This window comes from Erythrolamprus reginae, chromosome 2, assembly GCF_031021105.1.
Source record: "Erythrolamprus reginae isolate rEryReg1 chromosome 2, rEryReg1.hap1, whole genome shotgun sequence".
Taxonomy (NCBI): Eukaryota; Metazoa; Chordata; class Lepidosauria; order Squamata; family Dipsadidae; genus Erythrolamprus; species Erythrolamprus reginae.
This window is the reverse complement of record NC_091951.1, coordinates 6,675,392-6,701,950: the sequence shown is the minus strand read 5'-3', so window position 1 is coordinate 6,701,950 and position 26,559 is coordinate 6,675,392. Positions and strand designations below refer to the sequence as shown.

The 26,559-nt window shown below is 42.3% G+C and overlaps 1 protein-coding gene across 1 annotated transcript; it reads left to right on the top strand.

The window, feature by feature from the left end:
* Positions 1-21: 21 nt before the first annotated feature.
* Positions 22-26,559, top strand: LOC139158805 (vomeronasal type-2 receptor 26-like). Its single transcript, XM_070736142.1, has 6 exons — positions 22-77; positions 1,269-1,557; positions 10,644-11,441; positions 15,138-15,350; positions 17,134-17,260; positions 25,649-26,559. Exons 1-6 carry the CDS (start codon positions 22-24, stop codon positions 26,557-26,559), a joined length of 2,394 nt encoding a protein of 797 aa, XP_070592243.1.

Sequence of the window (26,559 nt, the reverse complement as noted above, 5' to 3'; positions counted from 1 at the left end):
ACATCAAGGGGGTACTTGCCAATGTCCCTGAGGTGTATGATTGCCCCTCAGCACCAGGAGCAAAGATCTGGGGGCTGGTAATAGCCGGCGCCCGGCCATAGCGATACCTCAACATGAGAGGAAGAACAAAGAAAAAAATCCTGAGAAGTCTAACTGAGTGTTTGAACCAACAGAGAAGAAAGAAGGTAAAGTGACTTTTATCCCTACAAATAAAACTGATATATACTGAATTTAAGTAAGGCGAAGAAGAAAGCAAGAGTTTTGCCGATGTGTGTGGATTTAAATAAGCCGGAACAGTTACAGCTCACACAACCATAGAGACTATAAAATAGAGCTTCAGCTCGAACTTACCCTAAATCTGTCTACAGCTTTATTCCTGGAAGGTTTTCTCAATATATCGAAACCGAGGGGATGAGAATTCTGATTAATTGAACTTCATTCTAGCAATTAAATTTAAAACGATTGGCTTTTTCACCTCTCGCGTGGAGTTTGTTTGGTGTCTTCGTTCACAGCAGCAGTAGCAGGGAAATAACATTCAAGATGGAGGATTAACATTTTACGAAGAATAAAGCCTTGATTCTGGAGTTGCCGAATCTTTTTTTTCCTTTTCTTTCCATTGTTTTTTTGGATATACGAAAATATCTGGATTAAAGCATTTTAAAATATTATAAGCCATTTTTAGTTTGGATTACAGTCTACACTTTTTTCCCCTTCCTTTTTTCTGATAAAATCGAACTTTGCTTAGAAGCAGCAGGTGAAGCTAGGCAAAAATCACATTAGATATCTGTACAATTAGCATAGGGCCCTCCCAAGGCTGTATACTCTCGCCGCTTCTCTTTATATACCAATGACTGCATTTCAAACAATCTGTTAAACTACTGAAGTTTGCAGATGGTACAATTGGTCTCATTCAAGACAATGATGAACCTGCATTCAGATGGGAGGTTAAACAACTAGCCTCTTGACAAATGTATATTTTCTTTTATGTACACGGAGAGCATATGCACCAATAACAAATACCTTGTGTGTCCAATCACACTTGGTCAATAAAGAATTCCATTCCATTCTGTTTTTATCATTGTTGTTAGCCGCCCCGAGTCTATGGAGAGGGGTGGCATACAAAATCCAATAAAGTATTATTATTATTATTATTATTATTATTATTATTATTATTATTATTCCATTCCATTCCATGAAATAGAAAAGAAATGTATTTTATTATTGCTGTTGATTAAGCTTGTATTAACCAAAGCATTTTTAAAAACTAGTGTACCTTATGATCGCAAAGGAATAGAACGCTTTATTTTCACCATTCAAGAGATCAACAAGTATATCCAGCTTCTGTGCAATCTCACCCTTGGCTACAATATCCATGACAACTATTTGAAAACTCTTGGCACTTCCGAAGTCTTGCTAGACATGCTCTCTACTGGAGAAGCCAATGTTCCCAACTACAGCTGTGGAAGAAAGGACAACATTTTAGCTCTTCTTGATGCAGCCGACAGAGAGATTTCCATCCAGATGTCAACATTAGTAGGGACCTACAAAGTCGCACAGGTTCGTGTGTTTGTTTCTCTATATAGTAAAGTGAGTCGGGTGATAGTGGGTGCATAGTAGATCCAACCATATCTTTTCTATGGAATTTAAGAACTTCATTTCACTATTTCCATTGCTGGTGTTGGTTATGACCTATAAAACCCTTAATGGCATCGGACCAGAATATCTCTGGGACCGCCTTCTGCCACATGAATTCCAGCAGCCGGTTAGGTCCCACAGAGTTGGCCTTCTCCAGGTCCCGTCGACTAAGCAATGTCGTTTGGCGGGACCCAGGAGAAGAGCCAAGACCCTCTGGAACCAGCTCCCCCCAGATATCAGAGTTGCCCCCACCCTCCTTGCCTTTCACAAGCTCCTTAAAACCCACCTCTGTCATCAGGCATGGGGGAATTGAAATTTCCCTTCCCCATAGGCTTATAGAATTTATACATGGTATGCTTGTATGTATGAGTGGTTCTTTAAATTGGGGGGGTTTTAGATTATTTTTAATATTAGACTTGTTTACATTGTCTTTTTATATTGTTGTTAGCCGCCCCGAGTCTTCGGAGAGGGGCGGCATACAAATCTAATGAATGAATGAATGAATGAATGAATGAATGAATGAATGAATGAATGAATGAATTGTAGATGTCACGGCTAATAACTGGCATACATATTAGAATGAGAGCATGTATTAAAACAGTCAGATCTTCTCTTAATAGCATCTCCATTGCATTGGGGGCTTCTGATGCATACTTTTGAAAGGGCTCTACATCCAATCAAAGGGTTTTGTACAACAGGATATTGTAACACCGATAGAAAGCTCATAATTTGTATATGATATCAATAGCCTTTGGTCTTACTTACTGCTTCATAGGGCTTTCCAGCCCGCTCTAAGTGATCTACAGAGTCAACATTTGCCCTCAACAATCTGGGTCATCATTTTACCAACCTCAGAAGGATGGAATCTTGAGTGTGGCTTATGATCTTAGAAAAATGTTGATGATGAATAATATTGTTTGTTTGTTTGATTGATTGATTGATTGGTTGATTGGTTGATTTCTATGCCACCCTTTTCATCAGACTCAGGGCAGCTCACAACAAAATGAAATACAAAAACATGTAGAAATATAAAGTAAAATACATTTCTAAAACCCCAACTACTTAAAAACAATCATCCACATTCATTCTATAATACATATAAATTCATTCATTGCCATGTAGGTTTGTAAGGGGCATGCATAAGAAACAAAGAAACACAGAAGATTGATGGCAGAAAAAGACCTCCTGGTCCATTTAGTCTGCCCTATTTCCTGTATTTTATCTTAGGATGTAGGTATGTGTATCCCAGGCATGTTTAAATCCAGTTACTGTGGATTGACCAACCACGTCTTTTGGAAGCTTGTTCAAAGCATCTACTACTCTTCCAGTCAAATAATATTTTTTCACATTGTTTCTGATCTCCCCCCCCCAACTAACCTCAAATTGTGCCCCCTTGTTCTTGTGTTCACTTTCCTACTAAAAACACTTCCCTCCTGAACCTTATTTAACCCTTTAACATATTTAACCCTGCTGTTCTGTTTAAAAAAAGTTAAATATCTTCTGTTCCCGGGTCACCCTGACCCGGACCGAAAACTCTTCATTTGCAGTGCTTATGTTTGGTCAATTTGAATACTTTTTTCACTTGGAAAGTAGTCTGAACATTTCTGCACACAATGATATGAAAATTGAACTGAAGAAATTAATCCTTATTGGTTTATTTTGCACATAAATATGCCTCCCCCCCCATTTTTGTGAATTTTATTTAGTTACTGTGGATTTACCAACCACGTCTGCTGGAAGTTTGTTCCAATGATTTACTACTCTTTCAGTAAAATAATATTTTCTCATGTTGCCTTTGATCTTTCCCCCAACTAACTTCAGATTGTGTCCCCTTGTTCTTGTGTTCACTTTCCTGTTAAAAACACTTCCCTCCTGACCCCTATTTAACCCTTTAACATATTTAAATGTTTCGATCATGTCCCCCCTTTTCCTTATGTCTTCCAGACTATACAGATTGAGTTCATTAAGTCTTTCCTGATACGTTTTATACTTAAGACCTTCCACCATTCTTGTAGCCTGTCTTTGGACCCGTTCAATTTTGTCAATATCTTTTTGTAGGTGAGGTCTCCAGAACTGAACACAGTACTCCAAATGTGGTCTCACCAGCGCTCTATATAAGGGGATCACAATCTCCCTCTTCCTGCTTGTTATACCTCTAGCTATGCAGTCAAGCATCCTACTTGCCTTTCCTACTGCCCGACCACACTGCTCACCCATTTTGAGACTGTCAGAAATCACTACCCCTAAATCCTTCTCTTCTGAAGTTTTTGCTAACACAGAACTGCCAATGCAATACTCAGATTTAGGATTCCTTTTCCCCAAGTGCATTATTTTACATTTGGAAACATTAAACTGCAGTTTCCACTGGTTTGACCATTTATCTAGTAACGCTAAATCATTTACCATATTACAGACCCCTCCAGGAATATCAACCCTATTGCACACTTTAGAGTCATCGGCAAATAGGCAAACCTTCCCTACCAAACCTTCCCCTATGTCACTCACAAACATATTAAAAAGAATAGGACCCAGAACAGACCCTTGTGGCACACCGCTTGTAACCTTTCTCTGCTCAGAATACTCGCCATTAACAATAACTCTCTGATGTCTATGCTTCAGCCAGCTTGAAATCCACTGAACTATCCAGGGATTAAGTCCAATCTTCACTAATTTATCTATCAGCTCTTTATGTGGAACCGTATCAAAGGCTTTGCTGAAGTCCAGATAGGCAATATCCATGGCACCACCTTGATCCAACACCTTTGTGACATAGTCAAAGAACTCAGTGAGATTAGTCTGACACGATTTGCCTTCAGTAAAGCCATGCTGATTTGGGTCCAATAAGTTATTGTTTTTTAGGTGCTGATTTATCCTCTTTTTGAGTAGAGTCTCCATCATTTTAACTACAACTGATGTCAAGCTAACTGGCCTGTAGTTACCAGCTTCTTCTCTACTGCCCTTCTTGTGGATAGGCACAACACTGGCCACTCTCCAATCCTCAGGAACATCTCCTGTTAACAGGGATTGGCTAAACAAATCAGTCAGGGGGGTAGCAATGACAGATCTGAGTTCTTTAAGAACTCTGGGGTGGATGCCATCTGGACCCATTTCCTTATTTATCTTTAATCTTTCAAGTTCTTCTAAGACATCGGCTTCTAAGATCACTGGAGCTGAATCCGTACAGCTGGAAGCAATGCTATATCCCTCTATAGTATTATTATTATTATGTAAGGTGTCTTTTGAGAAAACTGAACAGAAGTAGCTATTGAAATGGTCAGCAATCTCCTTATTCCCATCAATGCATGTATTATTCCCAGTACTAAGCTTTGTGATGCTGCAGTTTTTCTTCTTCCTATCACTAATATATCTGAAGAAGGTTTTATCCCCCTTCTTTACAGATTTTGCTATTTCTTCCTCTTTTGAGGCTTTAGCAGCATATATTATCTGTTTCGCCTCCTTCTGTCTCATTTTATACACCTCTCTATCAGCTATACTTCCAGACTCTTTATACCTCCTATAGGCAGCCTTTTTTTCATTGACTATAGCCCTTACATCATTGCTAAACCATAGCGGTTTCTTCTTCCTTTTACCTTTAGTTACTTGCTTTACATAAAGTCTTGTGGCTTTTAAGATGGCCTTTTTTAATACAGTCCACTGGGTGCTCGCTCCTGCCATTTTATCCCTCCCCTTTAATTCATTATTTAAACTTCCTTGGCATCCCACTTTTTCTTGATCTGAGAGCACAGAGGTGGAAACAAGGCATGTAGCAGAATTGGAAGGGACCTTGGAGATCTTCTAGTCTAACCCCCTACTCAAGAAATACTATTAAGAAATACTATTTCTGACAAGTAGTTGTCCAATCTCTTCTTAAAAACCTCCAGTGATGCAGCATCCGTAACTTCGGAAGGCAAGTTGTTCTACTGATTGATTGTTCTAACTAAATTCCTCCTGAGTTCTAAGTTGCTTCTCTCCTTGTTTAGTTTCCACCCTTTGCTTTTTGTCCTGCCTTCATGTGCTTTGGAGAATAGCTTGCCTCCCTCTTCTTTGGGGCAGCCTCTCAAATATTGGTACGAGCAGGCTGGGAGATGGGATCTGTTGTTGATCAATCAACCACCTCCAATATTACATTCCCCCATTGGGGTCACAAGCCAACTGGCCAAGTCAGGTCTTCAGTCTCTTGCGGAAGGTCAGGAGAGTGGGAACTGACGTCACTCTGGGGAACAAGATGTTCCAAAAGGAAGGAGAATGGCAGAGAATATTCTTCTCTTGGACCCACCCAACTAGAATTCCATGAATGATGGGTTCTCCTCTGCTGGCACAATTGGAGCTGGCTGGCAAATTCCTTTGGAGTGTGATGGTTCTTTAAGCTTTTGACTAACCAACCACACTCGGTGTGTAGTTCTCAATGGAACTGCATCCACATAGAGGAAAGAATGTAGTGTAGAACCCCAAGATTCTGTCTTTGGCCCAGTATTTTTCAACATCTACACAAATGATCTAGAAGACCTAAGTGCTAAAGCCCACTGCAACAATATCACCAAAAAAGCTTCTAGTGTTGTTAACCTGATCCTACGCAGCTTCTGCTCAGGCAATCTCACACTACTCACAAGAGCCTACAAAACTTTTGCCAGACCCATCCTAGACTACTGCTCATCTGTCTGGAACCCATACCACATCTCAGACATCAACACCCTTGAAATTGTCCAAAGATATTTTACCAGAAGAGCCCTTCACTCCTCCACTCGAAACAGAATATCCTACGAAAATAGACTAATAATCCTGGGCCTAGAAAGCCTAGAACTACGGCGCCTAAAACACGATTTGAGTATTGCCCACAAGATCATATGCTTCAACATCCTACCGGTCAATGACTACTTCAGCTTCAACCGCAACAACACAAGACCATGCAACAGATTCAAACTTAATACAAACCGCTCCAAACTTGACTGTAAAAAATATGATTTCAACAATAGAGTTATCGAAGCGTGGAACTCATTGCCGGATTCAATTGTGTCAAACCCTAACCCCCAACATTTCTCCCTTAGACTCTCCACGATTGACCTCTCCAGGTTTCTAAGAGGCCAGTAAGGGGCATATATAAGTGCACTGGTGTGCCTTTCGTCCCCTGTCCAATTGTCTTTCCTTTCTCTCATTTATCATATATATTTTCTTTCTTTCATATATCTTCTCCTCTAAGTTCACTTTACCCTTATATATATTACTACATGTCTATTTTTCTTCCTATGTATTTGTGTATTGGACAAATGAATAAATAAATAAAAAATAAGAAGGGAAAATGGGGAACTCATCAAATTTGCAGATGACACTAAGCTGGGGGAAATTGCTAACACTTTAGAAGGTGGACTCAAGATTCAGAAGGATCTTGATAGACTTAAGCACTGGGCCCTATCCAATGAAATGCAATTCTTAGACAAGAAATACTAAATGCACAGTTATAGAATAGTTGATATCTAGCCAAGCAGTAGCAACTGTGAGAGAAATCTAGATGTCCTACTGGACCATGACTTACATGTGAGACACCAGTATACTACAGTTGCCAAAAAAGTCAATGCAGACCTAGGTTGCAACCCTCTATTGGAGGGATGGGGACAAATTGTTAAAGAGAATGTGTATAACTCAGTGTTGAACAAATAATTCCCTTAACACTGTCAGACTTTCTACTAAATCTGCACTTCTATTCTAGTAGTTTTTCTCATCATTTCTATCACCCATTTCCTCCCACGTTGACTGTATGACTGTAACCTGTTGCTTGTATCGTAAGATTTTTATTAATATGTTTCTTCATTGCTTATTTGACCCTTGTGGCAATCATTAAGTGTTGTACCACATGATTCTTGACAAATGTATCTTTTTCTTTTATGTACGTTGAGAACATATGCACCAAGACAAATTCCTTGTGTGTCCAATCACACTTGGCCAATAAATAATTTTATTCTATTCTAACTGAAGGTTTCTTGTTGCTTTCTGAGTTTGGTTATTTCCCTGCAGATATTTATTAATTTATTGATTTATTCATTCATTCATTCATTCATTCATTCATTTGTCAAATACGTATTGGTAGTATACAAAAATATAACAATGTTTATATACATGATACTAGTAAGAGAGAAACATAAGGACAGGGGATGGAAGGCACACTGGTGCACTTATGCACGCCCCTTACTGACCTCTTGGGAATCGGGTGAGGTCTACAGTGGATAGTCTAAGGGTAAAGTTTTGGCGGTTAGGTGATGATACTACAGAGTCAGGTAGTAAGTTCCATGCATCAACTACTCAGTTACTAAAGTCGTATTTACTACAGTCAAGTTTGGAGTGGTTTACTTTGAGTTTGTATCTGGTCTGTGTATTGTTGTGGTTGAAGATGAAGTACTCATTGACAGGAAGGACCTTGTAACAGATGATTTTATGGGCTATGATTAGGTCATGTTTAAGGCAATGTAGTTCTAAACTTTCTAAACCTAGGATTGTAAGTCTAGTTGCGTAAGGTATTCTGTTGCGAGTGGAGGAGTGGAGGGCTCTTCTAGTAAAGTATCTCTGGACATTTTCTAAAGTGTTCATGTCCGAAATGCAGGTTCCAGACAGATGAGTTATATTCAAGGATTAGTCTGGCAAAAGCTTTGTATGCTCTGATTAGCAGTGTGAGATTTCTGGAGCAGAAGCTACATAGGATTAGGTTAACAACTCTTGAAACCTTTTTGGCGATGTTGTTGCAGTAGGTTTTGGCACTTAGGTCATTTGATATGAGTATTCCAAGGTCTTTCACAGAGTGAAGGTGTTGTATATTCAGCATGTATTTGATGTTTCATTACGCAAACTAGGTAACATTATCATGCTAGTAAGGAGTGGGGAATGCTCTCAATTTTATCTTCTAATGACTTGTCCTCTAAGAGCTGGTGTGAATGGTTTTGGAGGGTTTTTGGTGGGCTGTTTATTGTTAATTTGTTTGGCAGTTCCTTGATTGGTGTATTGTTTACTTCTTTATTGTTGGTCTGATGTTAATCAATTAACCAACATCATCATAATCAACATAAATTATTCTCCTTACTTATTGGTGCAAAATGAAAGCTACGGAAACTTCAGAGTCCCAAAACTGTGTCTGTTAGAGCAGACAAAATTTCAGCTAAAGATTTCTCAACTTATACAATTGATAAATTATATGAATAACCATGGTCTCCCTGTCTCTTGGACAACTGGAGAAAAAGTAAAAAGATGGTTGCACAAAGAATCTGAAATATAAAAGCAGAGAAAGACAGCAATAGCAATAGCACTTATATACAGCTTCACAGTGCTTTACAATCCTCTCTACGCACTCAACATTTCTGGGCCTAGAAAGTTTAGAACTAAGATGCCTTAAACAAGATCTAAGTATTGCCCACAAGATCATATGCTGCAACGTCCTGCCTGCCAGTGACTACTTCAGCTTCAACCACAACAACACAAGAGCACACAACAGATTTAAACTTAATATTAACCGCTCCAAACTTCACTGTAAAAAATATGACTTCAACTTCAGTAACCGAGTTGTCGAAGCGTGGAACTCATTTTATTTATTTATTTATTATTTAGATTTGTATGCCGCCCCTCTCCGCAGACTCATTACCGGACTCCATAGTGCCATCCCCAAACCCCCAACACTTTACCCTTAGATTATCTACGGTTGACCTATCCAGATTCCTAAGAGATCAGTAGTACAAGTGCACTAGAGTGCCTTCCGTCCCCTGTCCTATTGCTCTCCTATATCTCCTATACCTTTCTTCAATTCCTATATCTCTTCTTCTATTCTTTCATTGATATGTTCTATTACTATATCTTCTTTTCTATTCTTTCTTAGATATATTTTACTATGAGTATCTCCTCTATAACCTTCATCATGTATTTTACTATGTGTATATAGATATATACCCACGAAAACCCTCATTGTGTATTGGACAAAATAAATAAATAAAATAAATAAATAAACATTTTGCTCCCAACAATTTGAGTCCTCATCTTCCTGACCTCAGAAGGATGGAAGGTTGAGTCAGTGAGACTCGAACTGCCAAACTGGAGGCAACTGGAAAAGAAGCAGAAGTAGCCTGTAGTACTGCATTTTAACCACTGTGCCACTGTGGTGCTTCTATTTTTATATAAAGTGTTCTGTTGGGCTCTCTGGTAGAATCCTCCCAAAAATTCACAGGTACAAATTTCAGACACACACATGTTTGAAAATTCAAAACAATGTTCTTTATAATGAAAATTCACTTAAATCAAGCCCTCTTTTGGTATAGCAAAGAGCACTGGTCTTCAAACAAACTGGTAATTTGTACAAGTCCCTTATCAGTTCTGTGATACTTAGCTTGCAGCTGTGAGGCAATTCACAGTCCTTCTTCTTTCACAAAGTGAAACACACTTTGCTCTGGTTTAGTTTCCAAGTGGGGAAAAATCAGCACACAAAAGGTCAAAGTCAGTAAAGCAGGCACGAAACACAACGATCAGATAATCCTCCACAATGGCCAAACCCACAGGCTGCTATTTATAGCAGCCTCACTAATTACCACAGCCCCACCCAACCACAGGTGGCCTCATTTTCTTTGTTAATAATCTCTCAGTTGTTGTTGTCTATGCATCGCTCTCTGCATGTGTGGCTGTATCATTAACTCTTGTTCTGAATCCAAGGAGGAGCTAGATAATTGATCTCCTTCTGAGCTGTCTGCCACACTCTCCTCCTCCCTGTCACTCATGTCTTCTTGGTCAGAGGAGCCTTCATCAGCAGATTCCATCGGGGGCAAAACAGGCCTGCAGCATGTGGATGCCTCCCCCACATCCACAGTCCTTGGGGCAGGAGCTGGGCCAGAGCTAACCACAACATAAAGTATTCTTAATATTCTGCATTTAATATTTTAAACAATGGCCAATCAATAAATTATTCTAAGATATTTATTAAAAATTCCTATTTGGGACTTGACTTGATCCCAAATATAACACAGCCTTCTTCACTGCTTTTCCAGATTACTGATAAAATTGCTTCCGAGTCTTTGAGTGATAAAAGTAATTTCCCTTTTTTCCATCGGATGTTCCCCGAAGAAGCTTTTCTGTATTCAGCCATTGTCCAAGTGCTTCTTCATTTCAGATGGATCTTAATTGGTCTCCTTGCTCCAGACACAGAGGAGGGAGAGAATTTCCTGAGAATTTTTCCTCCTTTGCTTGTCAGGAATGGAATTTGTGTCATTATATCACAACGATTCGCAATGACTGGACAGCCAGCACCTTTCAGGGATTCCAGCTTTTCTCAGTGGAAACAAGTCAATATTTTTGTTCATTTCATAGGACGTATTATCGTTTCGAGCACATTTAATATTTTTCAACTAACCCTTGACACTTTGTCAGGCCCCATTAGAGGGAAAATCTGCATCACCACAACTTTGGGAAACTACATAATGTATCCTCGTGGACGTCACAAATATATCCATAGTATTTGGAAATTTGGATTTATGCAAAAAATAACCTCGAAATATAGTACTTTTGAACCCACTTCCTTTATAGACCACCAATATGAAAAGAAGAATTTTCAGTGCTCTTTTTCAAAGTATGCTTTTTCAGTCAAAGGCCGGAAAAGATGCACCCAAAAAACTCCAGTGAAGACACAAGAGAAATTGAAAGGGAAACAGGTTGGAAATAGTGGCTTTATTTACCTTATCTATATGACTCTGGCCCATGTCTTGAAGGCTGCATATTCGTCCAGATCCTGGACGAGAAGGAAAAAGACCCAATGGACATTGGAGCCTCCAAGTCTGCAGCCATGGCAGGTATGGGATCCCAACAAGGATACAACAAACTAAGTTACTTTGGAAAAGGAATCCATTAGAAATGGAGTGAAATCTTCTCAACATCATTGTGCTACAAAAGGTCAAGAGATTTGGTTAATCTAGAATAGAACAGAGCAAAGCAGAGCAGAGGAGAATCTTGGAGGTCTTCCAGGCTAGCCCTCTGCTCAGGCAGCAGACCCTATAGCATTTCATATAAGTCACCGTGCAGTCTCTTATTAAAATCTCCAATGATGGAACACCCGTGATTTCAGAAGGCAACCTATTCCATTGGTTAATTGTCCTCACTGTCATGAAGTTTCCCCTTAATTGTTTCCCCATTAAAGCAGTTTAATGTTTCCAAATGTAAAATAATGCACTTGGGGAAAAGGAATCCTCAATCTGAGTATTGCATTGGCAGTTCTGTGTTAGCAAAAACTTCAGAAGAGAAGGATTTAGGGGTAGTGATTTTTGACAGTGTCCAAATGGGTGAGCAGTGTGGTCGGGCGGTAGGAAAAGCAAGTAGGATGCTTGGCTGCATAGCTAGAGGTATAACAAGCAGGAAGAGGGAGATTGTGATCCCCTTATATAGAGCGCTGGTGAGACCACATTTGGAGTACTGTGTTCAGTTCTGGAGACCTCACCTACAAAAAGATATTGACAAAATTGAACGGGTCCAAAAATGGGCTACAAGAATGGTGGAAGGTCTTAAGCATAAAACGTATCAGGAAAGACTTCATGAACTCAATCTGTATAGTTTGGAGGACAGAAGGAAAAGGGGGGACATGATCGAAACATTTAAATATGTTAAAGGGTTAAATAAGGTTCAGGGGGGAAGTGTTTTTAATAGGAAAGTGAACACAAGAATAAGGGGACACAATCTGAAGTTAGTTGGAGGAAAGATCAAAAGCAACATGAGAAAATATTATTTTACTGAAAGAGTAGTAGATCCTTGGAACAAACTTCCAGCAGACGTGGTTGGTAAATCCACAGTAACTGAATTTAAACATGCCTGGGATAAACATATATCCATTGTAAGATAAAATACAAGAAATAGTATAAAGGCAGACTAGATGGACCATGAGGTCTTTTTCTGCAGTCAGTCTTCTATGTTTCTATGTTTCTAATTCCAGGTTGATTCTCTCTTTGATTGGTTTCCAAGCATTGTTTCTTGTCTTGCCCTCTGGTGCTTTGTAGAATAAATTAATCCTATGTTCTTTGTGGTTCCTCAAATACTGTAATGTTGCAATCATGTAACCCCTAATTCTTCTTTTCTCTAAATTAGCCGAACCCAAATCCTGCAGTTATTCTTCATATGTTTTAGTCTCCAGGCCTTTGATTGTCTTAGTTGCACTTTGCTGAACCTTTTCAATGTTTCAATATATTTTTATAGTATGGTGACCAGAATAAGTTGCAGAATTGCAGGCATGGTCTTAATAGGACTTTATAAAGTGCTACTAATTCTTCACATGATCTATATTCTGTTCCTCAGTTTATACAACCTAGTAATAGCAATAGCATTTAGACTTATATACTGCTTCACAGTGCTTTATTCTGTTTCAAGTGGAGGAGTAAAGGGCTCTTCTGGTGAAGTATCTTTGGACATTTTCAAGGGTGTTGATGTCCGAGATGTAGTATGGGTTCCAGACAGATGAACTGTATTCAAGGATGGGTCTGGCAAAAGTTTTGTAGGCTCTGGTGAGTAGCGTGAGATTGCCTGAGCAGAAGCTGCGTAGGATCAGGTTAACAACTCTAGAAGCCTTTTTGGCGATATTGTTGCAGTGGGCTTTGGCACTTAGATCATTTGATATTAGTATTCCTAGGTCTTTAACTGAGTGGGGTTTGGCTGTGAGATTTTGTTTATTCAGTTTATATATGAGGTTCGGATTCTTTTTGCCGATGTGGAGGGCCTAGGATCATATTAGCTTTTTGGGTGGGTGCTGCACAATGCTTAACAATCTATTGGTTAAATAACAATCTGAACTAACAATCTGAACCCTTTACATATCATCTTTAGTAAACTGTGACAACCAGCATTTATATTTCCTGTATTGGATGAGTTCAGCACATCTTTCTCCTTCTGTCCTAGCCATTTTTTACAGAAGCACAATTGAGAGCGTTTTGACAAATTGCATCACTATTTAGTTTAGTGGCTGCAGTGATTCAGATAGGAAGTCCATGCAGAGAGTGGTGAGGACAGCAGAGAAATTAATAGTAAGTTCCCTTCCTGTTATTCAGGATATTGCTTATAAGTGTTGTGCTTATCCACAAGGACGGTAGAGAAGAAGCTGGTAAACAGGCCAGTTAGCTTGACATCAGTTATAGTTAAAATGATGGAGACTCTACTCAAAAAGAGAATAAATCAACACCTAAAAATCAATAACTGATTGGACCCAAACCAGCATGGATTTACTGAGGGCAAATCATGTCAGACTAATTTCATTGATTTCTTTGACTATGTCACTAAGGTGTTGGACGAAGGTGATGCCACGGATATTGCCTATCTGGACTTCAGCAAAGCCTTTGATACGGTTCCACATAAAGAGCTGATAGATAAATTAGTGAAGATTAGACTTAATCCCTGGATAGTTCAGTGAATTTGCAGCTGGCTGAAGCATAGATATCAGAGGGTTGTTGTTAATGGCAAGTACAGTATTCTGAGCAGAGACTGGTTACAAGCGCTGTGCCACAAGGGTCTATTCTGGGTCCTATTCTTTTTAATTTGTTTGTGAGTGATGTAGGGGAAGGTTTGGTAGGGAAGGTTTGCCTATTTGCTGATGACTCTAAAGTGTGCAATAGGGTTGATATTCCTGGAGGTGTCTGTAATATGGCAAATGATTTAGCTTTACTAGATAAGTCCGCAACTTGGGCATCCTCCTTGATCCACAGCTCACATTAGAGAAACATCTTTCAGCTGTGGCGAGGGGGGCGTTTGTCCAGGTTCGCCTGGTGCACCAGTTGCAGCCCTATTTGGACCGGGAGTCACTGCTCACAGTCACTCATGCCCTCATCACCTCGAGGCTCGACTATTGCAATGCTCTCTACCTGGGGCTACCTTTGAAAAGTGTTCAGAAACTTCAGATCATGCAGAATGCAGCTGCGAGAGCAATCATGGGCTTTCCCAAAAATGCCCATGTTACACCAACACTCCACAGTCTGCATTGGTTGCCAATCAGTTTCCGGTCACAATTCAAAGTGTTGGTTATGACCTACAAAGCCCTTCATGGCACCGGACCAGATTATCTCCAGGACCACCTTCTGCCGCACGAATCCCAACGACCAGTTAGGTCCCACAGAGTAGGCCTTCTCCAAGTCCCGTCAACTAAACAATATCACTTGGCGGGACCCAGGGGAAGAGCCTTCTCTGTGGCAGCCCCAGCCCTCTGGAACCAGCTCCCCCCAGAGATTAGAATTTCCCCCACCCTCCTCACCTTTCGTAAGCTCCTTAAAACCCACCTCTGCTGTCAGGCATGGGGGAACTGAGATATTCCTTCCCCCTAGGCCTTTACAATTTATGCATGGTATGTTTGCATGTATGTTTGGTTTTATAATAAGGTGGTGTTGTTTTTTTTTTAGTATTGGATTGTTACATGCTGTTTTTATCATTGTTGTTAGCCGCCCCGAGTCTACGGAGAGGGGCAGCATACAAATCCAATAAATCCAAATCCAAATCCAAAATCCCATATGTTTCTATTTTAGTTCCATCCCTTTCTGGAAAATAATGAGTTCTATAATCTTTCCCATTGGAAATTCTACCTGGACCAAAATGGAGAAATAACTACAGACATGAACATTGAGTGCCAGATATTTTCGCGCCACGGGAATTTGATCCACAAGAAACTGGGAAGTATTGAAAAACAGAAACTTGTTATCAATCAAACAATTCTTTTGTGGCTAAAATGGTACAAAAAGGTATGTGGAATATTGTTGTGTTTTCTCTTTTTTCTAAAGATTATGACCCATTTCAAGGGGGTTAACTTTAATCAGAGGTTTGACCACATTATAAGGAACAAAAAGGGAAAGGCCAGTGTATATCTGAGTTTAATGCATGGTTAAAGGCGTGGCATAAAAGCAAAGGTTTTGGTTTTATTAGTCATGATGTCTGCAGCTGATCCAATGAAAAACTGAACAAAAGAGATGACTTACATCCATGAAAGAAAGGGACTGAGTTACTTGGTATTAAATTCACAGATTTCCTGGATAAACATGGTTAGGACTCTGTCCATAACTATTGGGTTGGCAATACTTTGGCTGCAGGTTTTGCAGACTTCCACAAGAGGGAGCTAGAGTTTATAGCTTGTTTCTCTTAGTCACCCTCTCTATTTCTCTTTGTCCGGCTATTCACTATTAATGGCTACTCACTGTTAGGTTAGTCTCTCTGTACTGTAGTTATGTATATCAGCTAAAATGTGTTGTTGTTGTTGTTGTTATTTACTCCTTAAAACCCACCTCTGCCATCAGGCACGGGGGAATTGAGACATCTCCCCCAGGCCTATATAGTTTATGCATGGTATGTTTGTGTGTATGTTTTTATTTTTAAATAAGGGGTTTTTAGATATTTTTAAATATTAGATTTGTTGTACATTGTTTTTATTATTGCTGTGAGCCGCCCCGAGTCTACAGAGAGCGGCGGCATACAAATCTAAATAATAATAATAATAATAATAATAATAATAATAATAACAACAACAACAACAACAACAATAATATCATCATCATCAACAACAACAACAACAACAACAACAACAGAGTTGGAAGGGACCTTGGAGGTCTTCTAGTCCAAGCCCCTTGCTTAGGCAGGAAACCCTACACTACTTCAGACAGATGGTTACCCAACATCTGCTTAAAAACTTCCGTTGTTGAAGCATTCACAAATTCTGGAGGCAAGCTGTTCCACTGATTAACTGTTCTAACTGTCAGGAAATTTCTCCTTAATTCTAAGTTACTTCTCTCCTTGTTTAGTTTCTACCCATTGCTTCTTGTTCTACCCTCAAATGCTTTGGAAAATAGGTTGACTCCTTCTTCTTTGTGGCACCCCCTGAGATATTGGAACTCTGCTATCATGTGTCCTCTGGTCCTTCTTTTCATTAAACTAGCCATGCCCAGTTCTTGCAACCATTCTTCATGTTTTAGCCTCTAATCCCCTAATCATCTTTGTCACTCTTGTCTGCACTTTTTCTAGAGTCTCAACATCGTTTTTGCATCATGGCGACCAAAACTGAATGCAGTATTCCAAGTTGGCCTTACCAAGGCCTTATAAACTGTTATTAACACTTTGCCTGATCTTGATTCTATCCCTCTGTTAATGCAGCCTAGAACTATGTTGGCTTTTTTGGCAGCTGCTGTACACTGCTGGTTCATATTTAAATGGTTGTCCACTAGGACTCAAGATCCCTCTTACAGTTCTCACTGTTGAACAACATACCACATATACTGTACCTGTGCATTTTGTTTTTCTTGCCTAAATGTAAAACCTTACTTTTTTTCACCATTGAATTTCATTTTCTTATATAGTGCCCATTGTTCACATTTGTCAAGATTCTTCTGTATTTTGCGCCAATAACCAATAGTGTTGGCTATTCCTGCCAGTTTGGTGTCATCTGAAAGTTCTAGTTGCTTCTCTCTTAGTTTCCATCCATTGCTTCTTGTCCTACTCTCTTTTGAGAATAACTTGACTCCCTCTTCTTTATGGCAGCCCCTGAGATATGGGAACATTGCTGTCATGGCTCTGTCAGGGTTTCAAATAGCATCCAAAATTATATCAGAGTCCAAAGCAAAGTGTATTCCTCAAAACGTCAATTTTGTCATGTTGGCACATCTGCGTAAAGCCCAAATGTGAAGCATCCCAGGTTTCACCATCCAGTTGAAAGTCCTTGTCTCCACACCCCAAAATCTGTCACATTGTCCAATCTTCAAGTGCCATGATCTCCACCCATCTTCTTCTGTGCAGGTGCAGAGGCGCAGGGACAAAGGATGACCTTGACTTTCTAGAAATAATTTTGTTATGGCAACATACTAGCAAATTCATACAATTCCCCCCTCCCATTTTCCCACAGTAGAAAATGCATAGTAAAATAGTATATATTCTATTAGGCCCAAGATGCCAAATAAAATGGTTCAGACTGACAATTCCCTCTAGTCATGAAACAATACATACCCAATTCCAGTAACTGTTCTTCATCTGTTTTAGCCTTCAGTTGCATAATCATCTTTGTTGCTCTTTTCTCTCTATCAGTGATGATGAACCTATGGCACACAAGCCACAGGTGGCACATAGAGCCATATCTTAGGGCAGGTGAGGAATTGCCCTATGTCAGCTCCAGTGCCCAGCTGGGGATGGGCCATTTTCACCCTTCCTAGTCTTCAGGAAAGCCTCCAGTGCCTGTGGATGACAAAAAATTCAATTTCAAGTCAATTCAATTTATTAGATTTGTATGCCGCCCCTCTCCGAAGACTCGGGGCGGCTCACAACAATAATAAAAACAATATTCCAGCGAAAACAAATCTAATATTAAAAAGCACATAAAATCCTATCACATTTAAAAAAGCAAACAACATATATATAAAAAAGCCTGGGAGAAAGGTGTCTCAACTCCTCCATGCCTGGCACTATAGATGGGTCTTGAGTAATTTACGAAAGACAAGGAGTGTAGTGGCAGTTCTAATCTCCGGGGGGAGTTGATTCCAGAGGGCCGGGGCTGCCACAGAGAAGGCTCTTCCCCTGGGGCCCGCCAAACGACATTGTTTGGTCGACGGGACCCGGAGAAGGCCAACTCTGTGGGACCTTATTGGTCTCTGGGATTCGTGCGGTAGCAGGTGGTTCCGGAGGTACTCTGGTCCAATGCCATGAAGGGCTTTAAAGGTCATAACCAACACTTTGAATTGTGACCGGAAACTGATCGGCAGCCAATGCAGGCCACGGAGTGTTGCAGAAACGTGGGCAAATCTAAGAAGCCCCCACGATGGCTCTCGCGGCCGCGTTCTGTACGATCTGAAGTTTCCGAACACTTTTCAGAGGTAGCCCCATGTAGAGAGCATTGCAGTAATCAAACCTCGAGGTGATGAGGGCATGAGCGACTGTGAGCAGTGACTCCCTGTCCAAATAGGGCCACAACTGGTGCACCAGGTGGACCTGGGCAAACGCCTTCCTCGCCACAGCCGAAAGATGATGTTCCAATGTCAGCTGTGGATCGAGGAGGATGCCCAAGTTGTGAACTCTCTCTGAGGGGGTCAGTAGTTCCCCCCCCCAGGGTAATGGACGGATAGATGGAATTGTCCTTGGGAGGCAAGACCCACAGCCACTCCGTCTTGTCTGGGTTGAGTTTGAGTTTGTTGACACCCATCCAGGCCCCAACAGCCTCCAGGCACCGGCACATCACTTCCACTGCTCCCTAGTCTTCAGGAAAGCCTCTGGTGCCTGTGGATGGCAAAAAATGAACCCAACGGGCAAGCTGGAATGTCCACTTGGCCCTTTGGGCTGTTTTTCACCCTCCCCAGGCTTCAGGAGGCTTTCTCTTGGGGGGAGGGCATTACATTATGGGTGTGGGCTTGTGTTAACCATCACTGGTCTATATGTTTTGTGACTGTGAATATGATCATGAATTCTTTCTCCAAGCGAAGCCCAGATGGACTAGTCAGTTAAATTTCATGTCTACCCCCATTTTCCAATGGATACTTAGCACACATTTTTTTTAGCATTCCTTATTTTTCTCCTTAGCCTTTGCCTGAATCTAAATGTGTGGAAAGTTGTCATCTTGGATTTGTTAAACGGAAGAGAGAAGGAGAGCCAATTTGCTGCTATGATTGTGTTCCTTGTCCAGAGGGAACGATTTCCACTGAGGAAGGTGGGTGACACCCCAAAAAGGGTAGGTTTGTGATTCATTCAGAGCACTTTCATGAAAGTGAAAGTTAAATGAGAAAATGAAGATCTACGAATTTTTTTGTTTATTTTTCAACTGTTTTTGACTCATGCAGTATCCTCAATGGAAGACCGGTTAACAGTAACTGTTTTTTCTGCAGCTCTGATTCCTCTGAATAATTTTATTGTCACTTTGAATGTACACTAATCGGCCTACGTTAAAATGAAATTCTGTTGCATACAGATTTCAAAACATCACCAATTCCAATATACACTACACAAATATCACAAAATAAATAAATATAAAATTATGCATGTACCCACTGAATAACAGGAAACAAGCTTCTTTGGCTGTCCTTACTACTCTCTGTTGTACATACTCCTGGTCAGTTGGAGGATGATGAAGAGCTTGAGGACTCTGATACAGATAGTGTTTATGAATTAGTGGTAGGCCCTGGGTTACAGGTATTAGAACCAGTGGGAGGCCAGCCACAGGATGTTGCTATAAGTCCAGAATCTAGTGAGGAAGAAACAGACATTCGCTGGGTAAATCCTCAATTCAGAAGGGAACAAAAACACAAGGAACAGGTGTTAGGAAAAAGATGTTAAGGGGAGGAATGGGTTAAATACTGGAGTGATGTATTCGGTACATCAGGGGGCTAGTGGGGAAGAAGGTACATAGGATTAGGTTTACAACTCTTGAAGCCTTCTTGGGCTTTGGCACTTAAATCTTTTGTTATTAGTATACTAAGGTCTTTAACCGAATGGGGATTATCTGTGATAATTTGATTATTCAGTTCATATTTGGAGTTCAGATTCTTCTTCCCAATGTGTAGGACAGAGCATTTGCTAGTTGAGATTTGGAGTTGCCATGTGTTAGACCACTGAGAAACGCGTCAAGGTCTTTTTGGAGAGTAGTTGTGTTATCGGTGGTGTTGAAGAGTTTTACATCATCGGTGAAGAGGTCATTACCAACACTTTGAATTGTGTCCAGAAACCAATCGGCAGCCAATGCAATCTGGGAAGTGTTGGAGAAACATGGGCGTACCTAGGCAGGCTCATGACTGCTCATGCGGCTGCATGCTGCACAATTTGCAGTTTCTGAGAGAGGATTGCAGTAGTCGAACCTCCAGGTGTTAAGGGCATAGGTGACTGTGAGTCACTCATGTCCAAATAGGGTTGCAATTGGTGCACCAGGCGAACCTGGGCAAACATCCCCCTTGCCATAGCCGAAAGATGATATTCCAAAGTCAGCTGTGGATTGAGGAGGATGCCCAAGTTGCAGACCCTCTCTGAGGATGTCAAAATTCCCCTCTGGCTAATGGATAGACAGATGGAAGATTCCTTGGAAATCAGAACCCACAGTCACTCCGTCTTAAGTTTGAACCTGTTTGCCCCCATCCAGACCCTAACAGCCTCCAGACACCAGCACATGATTTCCACTGCTTCATTGAGTGGACATGGGGTGGAGACTTATAGCTGAGTATCATCAGCATACTGATGGCAACCCACCCTGTGCCCTAGGATGATCTCACCCACCCATGTAGCAGCAGGGGGAGAGGACCAACCCCTGAAAACCCCACAAGGGAGGGACCTAGGAGTTGACCTCTGACCCCCCCTTAACACCAAGAGGTAGGAGGAGAATCACTGTAAAATGGTGCCTCCCACTCCCAACCTTTCCGTTCAGCACAGAAATATACCATGGTCGAAGGTATGAAAAGCTGCTGAGAGGTCAAGGAGCACCAGGATAGAGGATAAACCCCTATCCTGGGCTCACCAGGGATTATCTGTCAGCGTGACCAAAGCAGTTTCTGTGCTGTAGCTGGGCCTGAATCCTGACTGACTGACTTCATTCAAGGACAATTGAAGCTGGAGTGACACCACCTTCTCAACAACCTTCCCAATGAAGGGAAGGTTGGAGATGGGACTCTAGTTGTTAAATACAGCTGGATCCAGGGAAGGCTTCTTGAGGAGGGGGCGCACAATTGCCTCCTTGTAGGGAGCTGGGAAGGACCCTTCCATCAACGATGCATTGACAATCTCCTGGATCCAGCTGCGTGTCACCTCCCTGCTGGCCGAAATCACCCAGGAGGGACATGGATCCAATAAGCAGGTGGCAGAACTCATAGCTCCCATGGCCTTATGGGTTCACCTCACTGGTGACGAGTGTAATCCGGGTCCTGGGCTCAGGTTGCTGCTACTCAATGCCAGGTCGATGGTAAATAAAGCTCTCCTCATCCGGGATTTAATCCAGGATGAGGAGGCCGACCTGGCATGTGTAACTGAAACCTGGCTGGGCCCAGATGGAGGAGTTCCTCTCTCGGAAATTTGCCCAGCCGGGTTTCAGATATGGCATCAACCTCGACCCCAGGGAAGGGGGGGAGGAGTGGCTATTATAGCCAGGGAGAGCCTTTGCCTGCATAGACTCATTGCTCCGGAGATTGCGGGTTGCGAGTCCTTCCTGGTGAAGTTGGACTTAGGGGTTCAGGTGGGCTTGCTTCTCACGTACCTGCCTCCCAGCTGCGTGGCACAAGCCCTGCCTGTGCTACTCGAGGAGGTAGCCGGGCTGGCAGTGGTGTTCCCTAGGCTTATTGTCTTGGGGGACCTCAACCTGCCGTCGCTTGGCGAATCCTCTGGACTGGCACAGGAGTTCATGGCCACCATGGCAGCCATGGACCTGACCCAAGTAGTACAGGGTCCGACTCACGAGGGGGGGCACGCACCCGACATGGTATTCCTCTCTGAGCAACTGAGTAATGGTTTGAGACTAAGGGGCTCAGAAGTGTTGCGTTTGTCATGGTCAGACCATTTTCTACTGTGGCTTGACTTCCTGGCTCCAATCCTCTCCCGCAGGGAGGCGGAACCGATTAAGTTGTTCCACCCCAGGTGCCTGATGGATCCAGAAGGCTTTCAAAAGGTGCTTGGGGTTCTTCCAGATACACTCGTCCACAGTTTGGCAGAGTCTCTGGCTGAGGCCTGGAACAAGGCTGCAGCGGAGGCCCTTGACCGAATTGCGCCATTGTGACCTCTCCGCGGCACTAGACCCCGTAGAGCTCCAGGGTTCAACGAGGAGCTCCGGGAGTTGAAACGCCAGAAGAGACATCTAGAGAAGCGATGGAGGAAGAGTAAGTCCGAATCCAATCGAACACTTGTAAGAGCTCATATTAAGACTTACAAAGTGGCGCTCAAGGCGGCAAGATGCGCGTATCATGCCGCCTTGATTGCATCAGCGGAATCCCGCCCGGCCGCTCTGTTTAGGGTAACCCGCTCCCTTCTTAACCAGGGGGGAGTTGGGGAGCCCTTCCAGAGTAGTGTCATGGATTTTAATGCGTTTTTCGCTGATAAAATCGCTCGGATCCGAGCGGACCTTGACTCCAATTGTAAAACAGAGTCAGTCGAGGTGCCTGGGGCTAAACGTCTTTGTCCATCTGTTTGGGAGGAGTTTGACTTGGTGACACCTGATGAAGTGGACAAGGCCATTGGAGCTGTGAGTTCCGTCACCTGTCTACTGGATCCGTGTCCCTCTTGGTTCGTTTCGGCCAGTCGAGAGGTGACATGGAGCTGGGTCCAGGAGATTGTCAACGCCTCCTTGGGGAGGGGGTCCTTTCCGGCTCCTTAGTAGGAGGCACTTGTGCACCCCCTCCTCAAGAAGCCTTCCCTAGACCCAGCCGTGCTCAATAACTACCGTCCAGTCTCCAACCTTCCCTTTATGGGGAAGGTTGTTGAGAAGGTGGTGGCACTTCAACTCCAGCGGTCCTTGGAAGAAGCTGATTATCTAGGTCCTCAGTAGTCTGGATTCAGGCCCGGTTACAGCACGGAAACTGCTTTGGTCGCGTTGATGGATGATCTGTGCCAGCTGGAGGGGTTGGGAGTGGGAGGCACTGTTTTGCAGTGGTTCTCCTCCTACCTCTCCGGTCGGTCGCAGTCAGTGTTAGTGGGGGGTCAGAGGTCGACCTCTAGGTCTCTCCTTTGTTGGGTGCCTCAGGGGTCGGTCCTCTCCCCCCTACTATTTAGTATCTACATGAAACCACTGGGTGAGATCATCCAAGGGCATGGGGTGAGGTATCATCAATATGCCGATGATACCCAGTTATACATCTCCACCCCATGTCCAGTCAACAAAGCAGTGGAAGTGATGTGCCGGTGCCTGGGGGCTGTTGGGGCCTGGATGGGTGTCAACAAAGTGAAACTCAACCCAGACAAGACAGAGTGGCTGTGGGTCTTACCTCCCAAGGACAATTCCATCTGTCCGTCCATTACCCTGGGGGGAGAATCATAGACCCCCTCAGAAAGGGTCCGCAACTTGGGCATCCTCCTCGATCCACAGCTCACATTAGAGAAACATCTTTCAGCTGTGGCGAGGGGGGCGTTCGCCCAGGTTCGCCTGGTGCACCAGTTGCAACCCTATTTGGACCGGGAGTCACTGCTCACAGTCACTCATGCCCTCATCACCTCGAGGCTTGACTACTGTAACACTCTCTACATGGGGCTACTTTTGAAAAGTGTTCGGAAACTTCAGATCATGCAGAATGCAGCTGCAAGAGCAATCATGGGCTTCCCCAAATATGCCCATGTCACACCAATACTCCGCAGTCTGCATTGGTTGCCGATCAGTTTCCACTCACAATTCAAAGTGTTGGTTTTGACCTATAAAGCCCTTCATGGCAACGGACCAGATTATCTCAGAGACCGCCTTCTGCTGCACGAATCCCAGCTACCAATTAGGTCCCACAGAGTGGGTATTCTCCAGGTCCCGTCAACTAAAGCAACATGAGAAAATATTATTTTACTGAAAGAGTAGTAGATCCTTGGAACAAACTTCCAGCAGACGTGGTAGATAAATCCACAGTAACTGATTTTAAACATGCCTGGGATAAACATATATCCATCCTAAGATAAAATACAGAAAATAGTATAAGGGCAGACTAGATGGACCATGAGGTCTTTTTCTGCCGTCAGACTTCTATGTTTCTATGTTTCTATGTAACTAAACAATGCTGCTTCGCAGGACCCAGGGGAAGAGCCTTCTCTGTGGCGGCACCGGCCCTCTGGAACCAACTTTCCCCAGAGATTAGAATTGCCCCCACCCTCCTTGCCTTTCGTAAGCTACTTAAAACCCACCTCTGCCGTGAGGCATGGGGGAACTGAGATACTCTTTCCCCTTAGGCCTTTCCAATTTTATGCATGGTATGTCTGAATGTATGTTTGGTTTTTACTTTAATGGGTTTTTAATTGTTTTTACTATTGGATTATTGTGTATACTGTTCTATTATTGTTGTTAGCCGCCCCGAGTCTCCGGAATGGGGCGGCATACAAATCCAATTAATCAAATCAAATCAAATTACAACCTAATCCACTAGCCATTCCTCATTATTTGCAGAACTAGTTTTCTTTACCAACCAACTTGATTTCAGAAGATTGATATCCTCTGTGTCAAGTATATCGAGTCTTCGGAGAGGGGCGGCATACAAATCCAAATAATAAATATATTAAGAAGCACAACTCAGAGGTTTTTTAGCCTATAACTAACTCATTATTTAATTCTTGAAATGTAGATCTGGAAAAGATTCTGCACATTACACAGGAAATCTTTCAAGCCCAGAGTTTCCCCCAATTTCGTAGGGTACCTGAAATTTGCTTTTAAAAAAAGGAAAGAAAGAAAATCATATTTATATATTTATTTATTGTTAGAGTTGAAAGGGACCATGAAGGCCATCGAGTTCAACCCCCTGCCCAAGCAGGAACCCTATAGTACACCAGTCAAGTGGCAGTTCAATCTTCTCTTAAAAATGTCCAGAGTGTTGGAGTTCACAACATCCGCTGGTAGGTTGTTCCATTGGTTGATCGCACTGACCGTCAGGAAGTTCCTCCTTATCTCCATGTTGAATCTCTCCTTGGTCAGCTTCCAGCCGTTGTTCCTCGGCTGGCCCTCTGGTGCCCTGAAGAATAAAGTGATCCCCTTCTCTCTGTCACATCCCCTCGTATACTTGTAGACTGCTATCATGTCTGCTCTGGCCCTCCTTTTCTCTAGGCTATCCATGCCCAGTTCCCTCAGTGTCTCTTCATACGTCTTGGTTTTCAATCCCTTAATCATCTTGGTTGCTCTTTTTTGCACCTTCTCCAGAGTTTCAATGTCTCTTTTGAAGAGTGGTGACCAGAACTGAATACAGTACTCCAGGTGTGGTCGGACCAGGGTATTCCCCTGTTGATATCCTTCTTATTTCATTCTCTGGAGATATTAATAAGTACATTTTGGAAAATACTCCTCTGTATGAATTGTCATTTCAAAAAGATATTTAATAAAGGCAAAAAGATAGAATATTAAAGAGAGGTTTCTTTTGGGTTTTCTCAGATACAGAAAAATGCACCAAGTGTCCAGATGATAAATATCCAAATAAGGAACGAGTTCAATGTATCCCCAAAGTTATAACATTTCTGTCTTATGAAGAACCTCTGGGCATCATCCTGGTCTCTTTTGCACTGTTTTTGTTCATAACTGCATTGTTTATATTAATCTTATTCATTAAATACCGAGAGACACCCATTGTCAAAGCCAACAACCGGGACCTCTCTTACATCCTCCTGGCCTCCCTCCTGCTTTGCTTTTTGTCTCCTTTCCTCTTCATTGGTCAACCAAAGAAAATCACCTGCCTTTTCCAACAAACAGCTTTCAGCAACACCTTCTCAATTGCTGTTTCTTCTCTCCTTGCCAAAACTATTATGGTGGTGTTAGCTTTCCTTGCCACAAAACCAGGAAATCGAGTGAAAAGATGGTTGGGGAAGACTTTGGCCAACTCCATCATCTTTGCTTGTTCTACTGTGCAAATTATCATCTGCTCCATCTGGATGGGAATTTCTCCCCCATTCCCTGATTCCGATCTCCACTCTCAGCCTGGAGATATCATCCTGAAATGCAACGAAGGAATTGTTCTCATGTTCTACATCACTCTCTGCTATCTGGGCTTCCTGGCTGCCGTTTGCTTCGTAGTGGCTTTCCTGGCCAAGAATCTCCCTGGGGCCTTCAATGAAGCCAAGCTGATCACCTTCAGCATGCTGGTCTTCTGTAGTGTCTGGGTGACTTTTGTGCCCACCTACCTGAGCACTAAAGGGAAATTTATGGTAGCTGTGCAGGTCTTCTCCATTTTGTCTTCCAGTACTGGATTGCTGGGTTGTATCTTCTTCCCCAAGTGCTTCATTATCCTTCTGAGGCCGGATCTGAATACAAAAGAGCAACTTACAACAAGAAGAAATGTAGATATGTAA

Bases quoted from the DNA above. Each gene is read 5' to 3' on its own strand.
- LOC139158805 (XM_070736142.1), top strand. From the start codon at position 22: ATGTCCCTGAGGTGTATGATTGCCCCTCAGCACCAGGAGCAAAGATCT. The intron at 1,558-10,643 runs GTTCGTGTGTTT...CTGCTTTTCCAG, and splicing joins GGACCTACAAAGTCGCACAG to ATTACTGATAAAATTGCTTC. The intron at 17,261-25,648 runs GTAAAGCCCAAA...GGGTTTTCTCAG, and splicing joins TGTCATGTTGGCACATCTGC to ATACAGAAAAATGCACCAAG.